At 35.4% G+C, this 14,278-nt stretch overlaps 4 protein-coding genes and 1 long non-coding RNA gene across 7 annotated transcripts; 1 reads left to right on the top strand and 4 right to left on the bottom strand.

Moving 5' to 3' along the window:
- Nucleotides 1-271: 271 nt before the first annotated feature.
- On the bottom strand, nucleotides 272-2,400 carry LOC123006380 (endochitinase). Its single transcript, XM_044400814.1, has 8 exons — nucleotides 2,225-2,400; nucleotides 2,010-2,179; nucleotides 1,796-1,961; nucleotides 1,533-1,755; nucleotides 1,362-1,485; nucleotides 1,110-1,307; nucleotides 527-1,063; nucleotides 272-475 (listed from the first exon to the last, which is right to left on the bottom strand). The coding sequence occupies exons 1-8, from the start codon at nucleotides 2,274-2,276 to the stop codon at nucleotides 344-346; spliced, it is 1,602 nt and encodes a 533-aa protein (XP_044256749.1). The 5' UTR covers nucleotides 2,277-2,400; the 3' UTR covers nucleotides 272-343.
- A 138-nt stretch (nucleotides 2,401-2,538) lies between these two features.
- On the bottom strand, nucleotides 2,539-3,552 carry LOC123006381. The gene is made up of 4 exons (XM_044400815.1): nucleotides 3,469-3,552; nucleotides 3,247-3,408; nucleotides 3,033-3,197; nucleotides 2,539-2,983 (listed from the first exon to the last, which is right to left on the bottom strand). The coding sequence occupies exons 1-4, from the start codon at nucleotides 3,550-3,552 to the stop codon at nucleotides 2,825-2,827; spliced, it is 570 nt and encodes a 189-aa protein (XP_044256750.1). The 3' UTR covers nucleotides 2,539-2,824.
- Nucleotides 3,553-5,341: 1,789 nt separating this feature from the next.
- On the bottom strand, nucleotides 5,342-6,177 carry LOC123006570. The gene is made up of 2 exons (XR_006412817.1): nucleotides 5,897-6,177; nucleotides 5,342-5,842 (listed from the first exon to the last, which is right to left on the bottom strand). It is a non-coding gene; the product is annotated as an uncharacterized LOC123006570 (long non-coding RNA).
- A 1,698-nt stretch (nucleotides 6,178-7,875) lies between these two features.
- Nucleotides 7,876-8,816, top strand: LOC123006488 (peroxiredoxin-2-like). The gene is made up of 2 exons (XM_044401014.1): nucleotides 7,876-8,009; nucleotides 8,055-8,816. Exons 1-2 carry the CDS (start codon nucleotides 7,876-7,878, stop codon nucleotides 8,509-8,511), a joined length of 591 nt encoding a protein of 196 aa, XP_044256949.1. The 3' UTR covers nucleotides 8,512-8,816.
- On the bottom strand, nucleotides 8,520-13,763 carry LOC123006487 (plastin-2). 3 transcript variants are annotated; one of them, XM_044401012.1, is made up of 7 exons: nucleotides 13,596-13,763; nucleotides 11,621-12,051; nucleotides 11,093-11,561; nucleotides 10,188-10,401; nucleotides 9,603-10,138; nucleotides 9,061-9,257; nucleotides 8,520-9,011 (listed from the first exon to the last, which is right to left on the bottom strand). In XM_044401012.1, exons 1-6 carry the CDS (start codon nucleotides 13,668-13,670, stop codon nucleotides 9,087-9,089), a joined length of 1,896 nt encoding a protein of 631 aa, XP_044256947.1. In that variant the 5' UTR covers nucleotides 13,671-13,763; the 3' UTR covers nucleotides 8,520-9,011; nucleotides 9,061-9,086. The 3 variants fall into 3 exon arrangements, with proteins under 3 accessions (XP_044256947.1, XP_044256946.1, XP_044256948.1); XM_044401011.1 differs by having other exon boundaries at nucleotides 8,520-9,257; nucleotides 13,596-13,761; XM_044401013.1 differs by lacking the exon at nucleotides 13,596-13,763 and adding an exon at nucleotides 12,444-12,595 and having other exon boundaries at nucleotides 8,520-9,257.
- Between the last annotated feature and the right edge of the window lie 515 nt (nucleotides 13,764-14,278).

The following is a 14,278-nucleotide window of genomic DNA, read 5'->3' as shown; positions in this document are numbered from 1 at the left end:
ATTTCCGCAAAAATAAAAAAAATTCAACTTTAAAATTGTTTCATATAACGGTTTTTACGTTTTTTGAGATCTTAAAAACTCAAAAAAGTGCATAAAATGTTATTGGGTCAAGTTTAAAAAAATACTTACAATAAACACGGAGAGCAAATTCGCCGCAAGTTTGACTTTTGGAAAAATGGAGTCTGTATTATCGATTGTGGGATGCTTTGGGGTGCTTCACATACTTGTTTTCTTTATTATAAAATCAATTTCAATGTTTAAAAACAACCAATATCGAAATTTTTTTTATTTCAAATAAAAATAATACATAAGATATCTTAAGTACATAAAATCAGTCAAAACTTTATTGTTCAATCTTTTTGCACTTTTCACGATCGGCATGTTCTGGCCAATCACAAATATTGCTCTGAGTATGGAAAACTGTCCCTGGTCTGCATGCAAATTCCGTGGGTTTCCCATGTACGCATCGATAGTACTACACAATCAAAAATATTAAGATGACACCATGATTACATCATCCACTTACCTTATCACAAAGCTCATGAGGCATAAAGTCCTGTTTACACTCTTTGGGGGCTACAGCCCCATCAACTTCATTTTGCGGATTTGAGACAACTGGTGGTGGTGAAGCCTCAGTCGTACTCACCGTCGTAGTCCTCTGAGTACTCGAAGTTGCCTCATCAGGCACCCATTGCCCCGGTTTTGGGGTTGTTTGTACTGGCTTTGAACCATCAGCAGATGGAGTACTGGGAGGCCGGGCCCATTCAGGCCTAGGAGTTGTCGAAAAGGTAGGTTCTGGGACCGAATACGAGTTCATATTAGCATAAAGAATATTAATAAGAGGGTTTTTGGGACCACAAAGGCCATGGAAGTCGTCCATGTCAATAGCCCAAGTCATCGCACCACCATAACCCTTCGATTTGATCCAATCCATTTTGATTTGAACGCTTTCAGGGTCCTCGTACCCCACCCATTGGTTGCCTTTGTACGCGTAAGGGACTTTACCCTGCTCGTCCCATTTTTTGGTCCAACCGCTCTCCTTGTTCAAAATTTCGGGACAAATCTATGTCAAAAATTGTTAGGGTTGAAACATGAAACTGTTAACTGACCTCGTAGTAAGCAAGAAAACCGGTGGCGTTAGTGTAAGGTCCCGGGTTTCCACCCCCTGCTTCTTTATTTATGTAAGTTCCAGGGTTGTAGTTGGTATTACTGTTACTAAGGGTGAAAGTACGGCCATAGAAGGGTATTCCAACGATTAGTTTTTTAGGGGAGCATCCATAATCAACCCAAAGTTGTAACCCATCGTTCTAAAAAAACACAGTTGTGAAAAATGGGGGTCCAGGGGCCCTAAAAATACATACGACGTTCAATTTTTCGTAAGCCCATTGGTCATGAGGTCTCTTGTACAAGGGACTATGAGAGTCCGCAAATCCGGCCCAGTTTCCTCTCAAATCATATGACATTACATGAATGGCATCCAACAACCTTAAAAAAATAATTAACACAATTGAAATTAATTAATATTCACGTACTCGCATAATTCCGGGACGTGATAACCTTCCTGTAATCGGAATTTGGCAATGGGGACCGCCATTGTGATTTCCCAATTTTTCCCTTCCTTATCAAAAGCCCGTCTCAACTCCTCCACAAAGTAAAAGAATTTATCCTTATCACTGAAACTACCCCCACGGTCAGCCGCCCCGGGGTATTCCCAATCAAGATCAAACCCATCAAACTCGTATTGATTCATGAAAGCTAAATGAACAATGAGTATCACAATTTTTTTTCTACTCACTGATGACGCTCCTGATAAAAGCCCCTCTGCGCGACTTTTCCGCCACCATGGCCGAGTATTTTGAGCCCCCCTCGGCCCAACCCCCGACTGCGACTTGGAATTTCACTTTGGGGTGCGTTTTTTTCAAATTGGTGAAGTTGCGGAAGCCATTTTGGTCAACATCCAGCTATAGAAAAATAAAATTTTATCAATTGTCACAATTTTGGAAACTTGCCTCAGGATCTATGACCAAAACACTCCAATCTGCGTCATTTACACCAATAAAAGAGTACACTATGTGGGTGCATAAGTCAACAGGAAGGTCCTCTTGGGCATATCGCCCAACCCCAGGCCGGTATATAGCCCAATTGCTGAAGTAACAAACAATTCGAGCAGGGCTTGCGGCTAGAAAAATTCTATTAAAAAAGAAAAAAATTTTTTTTGACTTACAATAAGGTTGTAGTAGTGTTATTATTGTTGCTGTAGCTAGAAGTAGCTTCATGTTTTGTGTGTTGGTGGCTGGGACCGAAGCACTTGAATAAATGTTAGTCCCAGCGTTCCTTCAACTTTTATATACGGTTCATCTTGATCGTTTTTTATGTCAACGAACCAAGAGGCAAACCTTTCGAAATCATAAAACTGTTCAATGGTTATTCAAACTGTTTCTTGTCAATTTAGTGATTAATATGCTAGGTATGAGGCGTCCTTCAGGACTATTGTGCTTCCTTGTGACCTCTCTTTGTTTAAACAACTGTGGGGGTTGCATTTTACTGTTAAATTTATTCACCTTGACCGTGAGATCACTGACCCAAGTATTCATCTCTTAAACTGGTTTATATTTATTTCGAAAGAATGGATTAAGGAACGGGATTATTCTATTTAAATGGATAACAGTACTAAAAATCTTTTAGTTGATGGAAAATTTGCTTTATTTAAGAGTTTATTGACTTTAAAAACCAACAATAAATGGTTTGTTTATGTGAGACACGTCTCTTTTGCATGTGGAATGTTGTTATGCATAATTTATGTCATGCTCATCTGTCATTTGTTTTAATCATTTTTTGGTGACAGCTCTATAGTGAAGTCACCACAATATATGGGTTTGGTTTGGTTTTTAAAAATGATACGGGTTTTAAAAACCCCTTCTAAAATCATTTGGACGTTCAATTTCGACAAGTCTAGGACTAAATTTTTTACGGAATAGTTACCCTAAAATATTTATTTTTATTAATGGGACTTTTGGTGTTGGTTTAGAAACCTTCTTTATGGGACAAAATCCAGGTTCCATCCCGATTTGAGTCTGGATATTAAGCCATAAATCCCCGACATATTTATTTAAAGAAGTGCAAGCTTCAGAATCGTTTATCACAAAAGAATTCACTTGTGTTTTATGCTTATCTACTCTTGATGCTTTCATATACATCTGTAAAGTTGTTTTTCCGTTTACTTTTTAATTACTTCGAAGTACTTACTGTAACGGATTTATCTAAATCATCAGGGATTCCTAAAAACCCATCCAAAAGTTGAGTACTTTTATTATACATATGCCCTTTAAGCATAAATTGCATCGTTTGATTATGATACTCGGCACAAGGAACTACGTTCAAAACTTTTATTTGAGCTGGACCTACAATCTAATTTTTTTTTAATGTTAAGTTATTTGTAGATGTGATAAATGTGTAGAAATTACTTACAAAATAGCGGGAAAATGCAAGGCCCAGCAAAATCGAAAATAGCACTATTTTCAGTATCATGATGCGTTTTATCATGATCATCATGTTGTCGCTTCTATTTATTCATATAGATCGTTATCATTAAATTATTTCGATATTAAAATAAAACTGTTTTTAATAGCTTTGAAATCACTACGTATAAAATTACAAACAATACATACAAAAATATTTAATGATATAGTAAATACGGTTAAATTAACACAAAACAGAACTGTTTCTAAAAAGGTATAGCTAGTGGCAAATCCAAAACTTTAAAAAAATTCAAAATCCGACCAAATGACCTACTTGCACTGCTTTAAAATTGAACCAAATAACGTTTTTTACATTTCTATTAGTTCTAAAGACTCAATAATGTCCCCGGATTGGGTTTACAAGAGGAAAAAAAAATATCTTTCATTTTACGCTAAAACTTCAAATTTTGCTTAACCTGAAACGAGCAAATTTGTAATTAAAACTTCGTTATTCTGACTCAGTGGAAAGAAAAGCTCATTTTTCTTTTGATTTTAGACTTGTAATATTTGTCTATATGCTGTTCTTGGTCTTGTATGTAAAATTGCAGAGCACACCTGTACAAACCGTTTTGACCTAGGACTCATAGTTTTTGAGATATATTTTTTTAATAAAACTAAAAATAGCTCTGTACCCAGAGCCATAACCCGGTCTCAATAATATAATACTTTGACCTAGACCTATGTAAAGTGTTCCAGGGAATCGATTGCCGTCAAAAAAACTGCAAAATTCCTAATAGTTTTGAAGTTATAGTCGGATTTATATTTTCCATACTTTTGATTTTATCACAAATTTTCTCGATAACTATTTATCGTAGAACACTGATCTTTTTTTTATATGATAGAAAATTAAATTTGCTTTCCAACGGTACCAAACATAAGAGGTTATTACTAATAAGTCCGGAGTTATTGGCAATAGACCGCTCCGGGTGCCAAAAATCGACCAAAATTTCGACGAAAATTAAAAAAAAAAAAAATTTTAACCTTAAATTTCATCCATACAACGTTTTTTACATTTCTAGAGGTCTTAAAGACTCAAAAAAATGCATAAAACGTTATTGGGTTAAGTTTAAAAAATTACGAATTTTTTGAGTTTTTCAAGGTGAGCGGTAGTAAAATCGTAAAAATAGTCAATTTCCTAAAAGTTGTAAAAACGCTTGAAATATGGTTTTCTAGACGTAAAATTACACGCTGAACACGATGCAACTAGTTAAAATACTCTACGATGCATCATAGTTTTTGAGATATTGAGTAAGAAATTCAAAAATAAGGGTAGAAATATCCTATTTTAACAAAAAAATCAAAAATTTTTAATTCTTATGAAAAACTAGTACTATATGTAAAATTAACCGGAGAATACGCCTGTAACTACTATAAGGGCCCCTTCAGCACACAGCACTTTTTAAGGTAAAACACCCCAATTTTCAAGGGTAAATAAAAAGCAGTGGGCCCCTTCAGCACACAGCACTTTTTAAGGTAAAACACCCCAATTTTCAAGGGTAAATAAAAAGCAGTGGGCCCCTTCAGCACACAGCACTTTTTAAGGTAAAACACCCCAATTTTCAAGGGTCAACAGAAAAGCGCAGCCCCTTCAGCACACAGCTACTTTTTAAGGAAAAACACCCTGATTTTCAAGGGTAAATAGAAAAGCAGAAAAAATTGTGAAAATGTCTCGATTTTCAAGGTTAACAGAAAAGCAGATAAAATCGTGAAAACACCCCCGTTTTTAAAGCATATTAAAAAGCCTTTGGTCCATGGAYCCATTCAYCACAACAGTTAAAATATTAAGAATTCACCCTGATCTTAAAGGTATATAAAAATTCAAATTTTATAATACTGTTTTTTATTTGAAGACTAAATTGTCAGCCAACGTACTTATTAAACAAATTCTTAGATATTATGTTATACAAACTCTTATATTTACCRACACATAGTTAAAAAAAGTTAGCATTCCTTTAGGGGACATTGTCTGCTTTTACAAAAATTTGGCTGATGACTGCATTCCAAGTTCTTCCAGATAAACAGCCATCCTACCTGACCAGTTTGTAAATTTTCATAAAATTCATAGTCTACGATTTCGGCGTTGAATGGTTTGCGTTTGTTTATTTGTGTACGGAGTTGACGAGCCTGTGCTCCTRTTAAAAKTTGGGTTTCTGGATTTCTCGCCGTATACAAAATGRACCATAGACATGGMTTTTTTTTCCTCTTGGTCTGCCGACTCCAGATGCTAATTGGTTGAAACGCACACTCTTGTGGGGTCAAGTCTACAAATAATTGTAATATGGCTTGTGGATTMTCACATTCCCGAGCGCAGGACAAAAAACCATCTATAAATTAACTGTAAATATAAAATATGTATAGCAAATAACATGGATACTTACAATTCTCATTCGCCATTCCAACGAAATTATAATAGAAGAAAGGGTCGACCAGAGAAAGGATTGATTGTTGGAAAACGTTTCTTTGAAGTTAGAATAGGTCTTTCTTTTAATCGACACACAGCTGACAAATGACAGCCCAGTTTAACATTTGACATTGACAGTAATGCAATGCACAAGGCGTTGGAGTACATGCGTACATACAAGTTGACAAAAATTCTTTTAATCACGTTGTTGAGTAGCTAATATAATAATTATACTATACTGTATGATTACCATAATAATATACAATAACAACAATACAATATAAAAATAAAATGTATGTAACCTAAAATGTGACCCGCCAATAATGTTTGTATATTGTGTTGCCTATCTTCAGACGAACTAATTTTTCACTTTCGAAATTCACATCTGCATTATTTATTCAATAGGGAGACTGAACATATTTAATACTAATTTTAGTCAGTGTTAGAGCTATGTATAAGAAACCAATTTATTTAATAAATTCTCCATTTACATTATACAATAAATTATTCATTAGCTAGTAACAATAAAAAAGATTAAAATCCAAACGGTATTGTAAAATTAACCGGAGAATACGCCTGTATAAACCGCTTTGACCTAGGACTCACAACATAACAGGTTATTATCAATAAGTCCGGAGTTATTTATTGGCAATAGACCGGTCCGGGTGCCAAAAATTGACCAAAATTTCGATGAAAATCAAAAAAATTTTTAACCTTATAAAATTCATCCATATAACGTTTTTTACATTTATAGAGGTCTTAAACACTCGAAAAAATGCATAAAACGTTATTGGGTCAAGTTTAAAAAATTACGAATTTTTTGAGTCTTTCAAGGTGAGCGGTAGTAAAATCGTAAAAATAGTCAATTTCCTAAAAGTCGTAAAAACGCTTGAAATATGGTTTTCTAGACGTAAAATTACGCGCTGAACACGATGCAACTAATTTAGAATACTCTACGATGCATAGTTTTTGAGATATTGAGTAATAAAGTCAAAAATAATGGTTGAAATACCCGATTTTGACAAAAAAAAACAATTTTTTTTAATTCTTATGAAAAACTAGTACTATATGTAAAATTAACCGGAGAATACGCCTGTATAAACCGTTTTGACCTAGGACTCATAGTTTTTGAGATATGACGGTTTTTTTTTTAAACCTAAAAATGTCTCTGTACCCGGAACCATAACCCGGAGCGACTTCCGGTTTGCGCCAATAAATAGATAATTTCAAGCTACTTTTAATGGTTTTTACCTTTTTGCTTTAAATCTTATAGTTATATAATCCATAAAAGGTTTTTTTCCATTTCTAGAAGTCTTAAGAACTCAAAATATAGTTTTCTAGACGTAAAATTACGTGTTGGATTATCAAATCAAATAAATGTTAAAAGATAGCGTCCTTTGCAAGCGTTAAAACATGTGCACGTGTTTTTATAAGTATAATGAAAGAGAGAAAGCGCACGAATGCATAAGAGCAAAAAACAGAGCAAAGTATAAGAAAGAGAAAGAACATAATAGCCTTTCTTTTATCACAAACACGATTTTTTTGATTTTTCTAAAATGAATCATTTGTTAATAATTTTTTCTACTTCTACTTTAATTTTTCACAAAAATCGAGATGCTCTAAGTCATATTATTTCTGAGAAAAACGCTTTTAAAGTTATTAAATTAATTTACGTTTTATGCACTCTTTTGAATCTTTGAACACAATCTTTTGTTTCGTGACACTATATAAACATTAATAAATTAAAAATTAATTATTTTACTTATAAGAATTACATAAATAAATTTTTGATAACTCTTTCAATGTTTTAGTACACAATTTGTGCTGAAAATTTAAAAAATCAGATCGGAAAACGTTTTTCATGTAAAATTTTAAAATGCATTAAGAGATTAGAAAAAAATCAATTTTGGTTCATATTTAAGACAAAACTCGTCCTCTTTTGCCCAATTCCCAACAATGCCAATCCTAAGTCTCCAAAAAGCGGCCCCCTTTTTCAAAGGCACTGCAGTGGTTGACGGCCTATTCAAAGAAATAAGTTTAGACGACTACAAAGGTCAATACCTCGTCCTATTTTTCTACCCATTGGACTTGTAAGTACAACAATCACTTTTTTTATTACAATACCAAATAATCAGTACTTTCGTATGCCCCACTGAAATAATCGCCTTCTCGGACCGCGCCCCCGATTTCAAAAAAATCAAAACCGCTGTTATTGGTGTCTCAACCGATAGCCATTTCTGCCACTTAGCTTGGATCAACACTCCTCGAAAACAAGGGGGTTTAGGCCCGATGAACATCCCTCTGTTGGCAGATAAATCCGGGAAAATCGCACGGGATTACATGGTCTTAGACGAGGAAACTGGAGTCCCGTTTCGGGGATTATTCATCATTGACGGGAACGGGATTTTGAGACAAATGACAGTGAATGATCTACCTGTGGGGCGTTCCGTTGATGAGGCACTTCGGCTAGTCCAAGCTTTCAAGTTTACAGATGAGCATGGAGAGGTGTGTCCTGCAGGATGGACCCCCGGGAAAAAGACCATGAAACCGGAAGTGAACGCCAGCAAGGATTTTTTCGGGGAGGTTAATTAAAACAAATATTTATTTATTAAATTTTTTATTAGTACTGATGGATTAAGTGTGACGATTGTAAAAATCACTGACAGGAAGGAATGGTAACTGTAACTGGATTTACAGAAAAATGGAATAAGAGCTTCTTACGTACTACAATACTGAAATTTGTTTTAATTTCAGTTCGGGTCGGCTTACAATTGTCCCCCACTTAATCCAGATTCTGTATTCAATACAATCTTATAAAATTAGAAAGTTGACGTAGTCTAGACTTAATTACGGTTGAATATGTAATATGTTGATTACTAACGTAAAATGGCACTTCACTCCCCAACATAAATAAATAAAAAGAATGTATAAAATATACACAACTTGTAATGGGAATGATCAATTTTGGAAATACGTCGTCTTGTTACTTACAGCCCAAAATAAATTTTATTGCACGTAAACCTTAAAGGCTTGTACTTAGAGTAAGTTATATACATTGGTCTTGAATATTGGAATGCTGGTGTGATCACAGACTAAAATTAAGTATGATATGAGAGTGACAATTTCGTGAAAACCCAATACAAGAAAACCAAAAACCCTGACATTGACTACTGTCGGCGAGAGTCCATATTAGGTGTATAGTCTAAAGCCATCAAACATGCGAATACTGTCATCACCATCTTCGGTTTAACTTCAGCAATATCCTCCGGAAGTGCATACACCCTAGCACCAGCTTTGCGCGACATTGAAATTGCATATTTTGCATTTGCAAGGTTATCCTTAAAAAATAAACAATTATACAGTGCTCTACACCACAGTGTGTCAGAACTCGGCCCCCAGATAGATTTCAAGTAAGATAAGATCCAGGAACATGGAAAAATATTAAAGTTCTATCTGTCAAAAAAATTTGACATTTGACATTTTTTATGTCTACTTGATCTTGTATACGTTTTTTTATAATTATCTAGTAAAGGCACAAAAATTTTGCCAATAAAAGCCACAAATAACATTTAACAGTTACAATTTAAGATACAACTATAGATTGTTTCCATGTTCCTGGTATCTTACTTTACACGGCATTTTTCTCTGGGCGCGAGTCCTGGCGCACCCTGTATTACACTCACTTCTTCAGTTCCACCAGTTTTGACTAAATCGTAGTTAATAGCTCCGGGTTTGATAGCATCGATTAGATCGATGACTACTTTAGCATCGGCTATTGTCGAGTCTTGGAAGCTCCGGATTGAGGAATTTTTCCCTGCAGAATTCAACTTATTATTAACCCACTGTACGATTTCTTTCTCCACGATGGGGTTCCCCGACTCGGCTAATTGCGACAAAACTGTCAAAGTGTAAGCTCGCATCAATTGCCAAATCAGAGCTAACGTCAAAGTCACATTCCCTTCATTAATATCCTGTCCTGCAATCCCCACCAACGAAAACTTAATCTCCCGCCCCAACTCAATAGCGTAGTTACAATTCTCCAACTTCTCCATAAACTTCTTTCGGGGATTTGTAAATTTCCGATGTACCCGATTCCAATTGACAATGTTTGGTTTAATAATATCATACAGTTGGAAGACTACAAGACCGTCAGCAAGGTCGGAATACAGCCAGTTCACGTGGGGGCTCACTCCCATAGAGTTGATCCAGTTACGGTAAGCTGAAAAAAAAAACTATGCAACTCGGGATTTTCCCCAACATTGACTTACTTCGCTCCTCTCGAGTCTCTTCAACCGTTTCGTAACCTTCTAAAACTCCATTGGTTTCGTTCAAACCGGGATGGTTGTTAAACAAATTCGCTACGAAAGCCAAGTTTAGTTTGTAAACGCCGTTTACCACGTCTTGAGGGGTCACAAACGCGCGGCATTTCAGTTTCGCCGCTTGCTGGAGCATCACCTCGGCGCGCTCGTGGAGGTCCCGTTCCTGCGCATCAAAACATCAAAAATGTAGACTGATATCAATATCCATATCAAAAAATCTAAATTCAAAAGCAATATTGTTTCCTGTAATACCGACTCTCGGTCGGTAATCTATGACAGGTTATAAAATTGTGGTGTAGAATGCATTTTATGTTCCAATATATTTACTACAAAAATCAACGTTCATCCGCCTTCTAATTCGGACTTACCCTCATTTAAACACTGTGACTGATCTTTGACATATCAATCTCTGGCCCATTCATTGCCATTAGCACGTATCAAACAAAGATTGATATCAAAAGATGTAACCATGACTGACTTTGATCTATATCAATTTTTGGCCTACTCAGTCATATCAAAGATTGATACATGTCACACCATCAGAAATGTAACCATATCAAAATCTTGGTTGATGCATATCAAAACATGGAAAATGTAACAATGACTGATCTTTGACATATCAATCCCTGGCCTATTCATTGCCATTGGCACATATCAAACAAAGATTGATATCAAAAGCTTACTTGATACATGTCAGAACATCAAAAATGTAACCATATCAAAATCTTGGTTGATGCATATCAAAACATGGAAAATGTAACAATGATTTTTGATATATCAATCTGTGGCCCATCTCATGCCATTGGCAAATATCAAAGATTGATAATGCTTATTAAAGATGTCAAAACCCTTACCATGAGTGCGTTTGTGTTTACATCGGCCTCTAGAGGGGCAATTTGTTTCAACAAGTGGGTGTAGACTTCGGAATCGGTGATATCACTCTGGAAGTTGTTGATACGTCGTGATACTCCAGCCCGTTCGAGGTGGTAATTGACCCATCTTAGTAGAATAGCTTCTGGTGATAGTTTCATGAGGTCTTCAATCTTCTCATCTTCTGATAAGAGTGTTGTGAGACCTGGACAATGCTCGAGAGTGATTTGGTTAAAAAGTCCAATCCTGATAATCTGCCAAAGTAGCCCCAAAACGAGATGTGGTGTCCCTTTTGAAAGGTTATGTGCGTCGATATTGATAACATTGCAACCAATTGCTTGTGCTGATGATAAGGCTAGAGTAAGATTCTCTAATTTGGTGTATAAAGTGAGGTTTTTCTTATTAATTGCTCGTTCGTCTATCGTATCTGGACACGAATGATTGATGATTTTGCTAAAATTAAAAACAAAAACAAGTTAAATGGTTCGATTGATAATCAGTTAATCACCCACCATAGAAGAATCCCACTTTTGACTTTGTCATAGAGTGACTTTCCCTCGGGATCAATCGGGAGTAAATCCTTCAAATCGGGATCGTGTCTCAAATTTGAGTTAATCCAATCGGAGAAAGCCAACTGTTCCTCCACTCGCACCGAATGCGTTGTTCCTTCGTTCGAAGCCTCCGATGTCCCCCCTAAATGTTGCAAATTTTCGCGTTTCGTAACGGCCATTTTGAAAGTACTCGCAACTTCGTTCGCTTTTAAATCGCTACACAACTTCTGGAATTCGTCTAAAGTCATTTTGCCCGGAATTCGGGCTCGGTTCGAATTGTTGAACTCCTCTTCCATCGCTCGGGCTTTAAAGCCCGGGATTTTGAAACCACAGGCATCCAAAGCGTCCCTCAACTCCTTCAAGTCGATGTAGCCATCCCCGTTCTTGTCGATCTATCAACATTGAGAATTATTGCAATGCAAGTGGGTCACGGCAATGGTTTATTACAAGTTCAAACGTATGTAAATAAGTAGGTTGTGATAATTTTTAAGTGGGAAAGGATGCTTTCTAGCCCTAACCACGCCTAGCGACGGTTTTAATCTCCTCAACTTGTGACAATAACAATTATCAAAATTCCCCGGAAATAGTTGGTTTTAATCTTTCTGAATTTTGATATTTAGAACTGTTGAGTCTTAGTCAGGATTTGTTTTGTGTCACGTAATCTTGTGAATTCCGCTAAACTAATTTAGTTTCGTCCACGTATGCACAAAATGTAGAACTTTTCTTACTCCTTGTCACGTTCAGAAAATGTTATTCAAGAACAAGTTCTAGTGTTTCTACTCACTTGTTGAAAAGCTTCCAAAAAATCTTGATCTACGCTTGAAAGGGCCATTTTGTACACAACCTTCAAGTGACAAGAACTTCACAATTCTAGTCAAAATTACTTGAAATTTTCTCGATAAGCTATCACACACAACATAATCTTCGATAATTTTGATGATTATAAAAATCTTTACGAGTCAATATTATTTTTACACAATTGTGTGCTTTGCTTTGAGTTTATGTTACCACAGCGTTATATTACTGCAGATTTTGTAAATTCTAGTCATTTCATAAGCATGAAGAAAATCAATTTTCAGTGTTGCTTGAACAATAGGAAGTTTCATAATGAGTTTCTAATCCCTAAATAGAAAGTCTTTAATTCCCTGATCGACATATGGCATTTAATGACCAGTCGAAAAATATCAACTGATAGGAAATAATCAATGATTTAGGGATGGGTTTATGTTTATTTAAGTGATAGACTTTACAGAAACACGTAATAGTTTGTGTTCTGAGAGGAAATTTAGTTCCGGTGTAATGACTCAAGCAAATATCCAGAGTTTGATTGAAAATTGAAACACACCTAGAATCGATATTAAAATTGGGATCACCGTGACACAAGACCTTCATCTATTCTATTTAAGGAAATCTGCATTTTCGTGTCCTTTAATCGATCCAATGAAACAAAACAATTTCAAATCTGAAGCGAAAGATTGGAGTTAATTAATTAATTGATAAATGAGTGAATTATGCAAAAGAACTAGTTTGTAGACAGAGTAATTAGTTAACCTATTTCATGCTTTGATGGTGTAAAAATAAGACACATGGTCTATTCCAAATTCCTAACTCATCCGATAAGTAAGTATGTAACAACAGATACATATTTATGACTAAACACCCATAAAATTATGGTAAACGTATGACTCATCCAGCCGAGTCAAGTGCTTTTTTTCCGAAATGTGCCAAAGTGGAAAACCAAACAACCCGGAATGTGGGTCACAATTTCGGGAAAACTCACACCGACTATGACTATAGTTTGAAGAAAAATTCTTGAAAAGTTGGGCGTAGCTTAGCCATGTGTCACGACGTTCAACGATGTAAACATGTAAACCGTGTTTTCTGATAGTATCAAATGATAAGGATTGGAAACGGTCTTAACTGATAGAATACACACCTCGTGGAACTTTTCTTTGATTTCCTCCTGTTCTTCAGGGGTCAGTTTGGCAAAATCCGAACACGGAGAAGCCATTTTGTAATGCGCGACAAACCCACCATGCAGAGCCACAAAACCGACTGGAGAAGTGTACAAAGTGGAGAATGGAACAACGCGAATTTTCTACTACTATTACTCAGCGCTGTCAAACCCATTTACATCGATTTTTCAATGGTTCATACGCAATTTTTTCTATTTACCGTTAACGCCATATTGACCTAACTACACAAGTTTAACAAAATACTGATTTTGTTTGTTGTCTTGTTTTTCATTTTTTTACCCTAAAAATTGGAAAATTTATATTTTATTATTTGTTTTAATGAGAATTGTAATCAACCAATTGACTAATCTCCACATTATTGTTGCGGCATTTTACAATAATTGTAAAATTTCGATAAGATTAATTAAAATTGTTGTGCACCTAGCCCCTAATAAGGCTTTCTCATGGCACAATAACGTGGCATAAATTATTATTAATTATATTGTATTCAAATTTATAATTTGATTCACATCATTAATGAAAAAATGCACTTGTATGATGTGTGAACGAATTCTTAAGGTTAACGATGAGAATTGGAATAATTTGAGTTTGCTTCCGTTTTACTCAATTTGAGTGGTTTACTCTTATCAAATGATAAAGAAAC

This window comes from Tribolium madens, unplaced genomic scaffold (assembly GCF_015345945.1).
Source record: "Tribolium madens isolate multiple individuals breed KSU strain unplaced genomic scaffold, Tmad_KSU_1.1 Scaffold_2;HRSCAF=44;Tcas5.2_LGX, whole genome shotgun sequence".
Classification (NCBI taxonomy): domain Eukaryota; kingdom Metazoa; phylum Arthropoda; class Insecta; order Coleoptera; family Tenebrionidae; genus Tribolium; species Tribolium madens.
Note: the sequence above shows the minus strand (reverse complement) of the source record. Positions and strands in the feature narration are given on the sequence as shown.

What these genes read in the sequence shown, in the direction of transcription:
- LOC123006487 (XM_044401012.1), bottom strand. Translation starts at nt 13,670, where the DNA reads ATGGCTTCTCCGTGTTCGGATTTTGCCAAACTGACCCCTGAAGAACAG. An exon ending in AAAAGTGGGATTCTTCTATG is followed by an intron (nt 11,562 to 11,620) that starts GTGGGTGATTAA and finishes TTTTAATTTTAG; the next exon opens with CAAAATCATCAATCATTCGT. An exon ending in AGAGACTCGAGAGGAGCGAA is followed by an intron (nt 10,139 to 10,187) that starts GTAAGTCAATGT and finishes TTTTTTTTTCAG; the next exon opens with CTTACCGTAACTGGATCAAC.
- LOC123006381 (XM_044400815.1), bottom strand. Translation starts at nt 3,552, where the DNA reads ATGATGATCATGATAAAACGCATCATGATACTGAAAATAGTGCTATTT. An exon ending in TTGCATTTTCCCGCTATTTT is followed by an intron (nt 3,409 to 3,468) that starts GTAAGTAATTTC and finishes AAAAAAAATTAG; the next exon opens with ATTGTAGGTCCAGCTCAAAT. An exon ending in ATTTAGATAAATCCGTTACA is followed by an intron (nt 3,198 to 3,246) that starts GTAAGTACTTCG and finishes ACAACTTTACAG; the next exon opens with ATGTATATGAAAGCATCAAG.
- LOC123006380 (XM_044400814.1), bottom strand. Translation starts at nt 2,276, where the DNA reads ATGAAGCTACTTCTAGCTACAGCAACAATAATAACACTACTACAACCT. An exon ending in TTTTATCAGGAGCGTCATCA is followed by an intron (nt 1,756 to 1,795) that starts GTGAGTAGAAAA and finishes TTGTTCATTTAG; the next exon opens with CTTTCATGAATCAATACGAG. An exon ending in CTCATGAGCTTTGTGATAAG is followed by an intron (nt 476 to 526) that starts GTAAGTGGATGA and finishes TTGATTGTGTAG; the next exon opens with TACTATCGATGCGTACATGG.
- LOC123006488 (XM_044401014.1), top strand. Translation starts at nt 7,876, where the DNA reads ATGCCAATCCTAAGTCTCCAAAAAGCGGCCCCCTTTTTCAAAGGCACT. An exon ending in TTTTTCTACCCATTGGACTT is followed by an intron (nt 8,010 to 8,054) that starts GTAAGTACAACA and finishes CCAAATAATCAG; the next exon opens with TACTTTCGTATGCCCCACTG.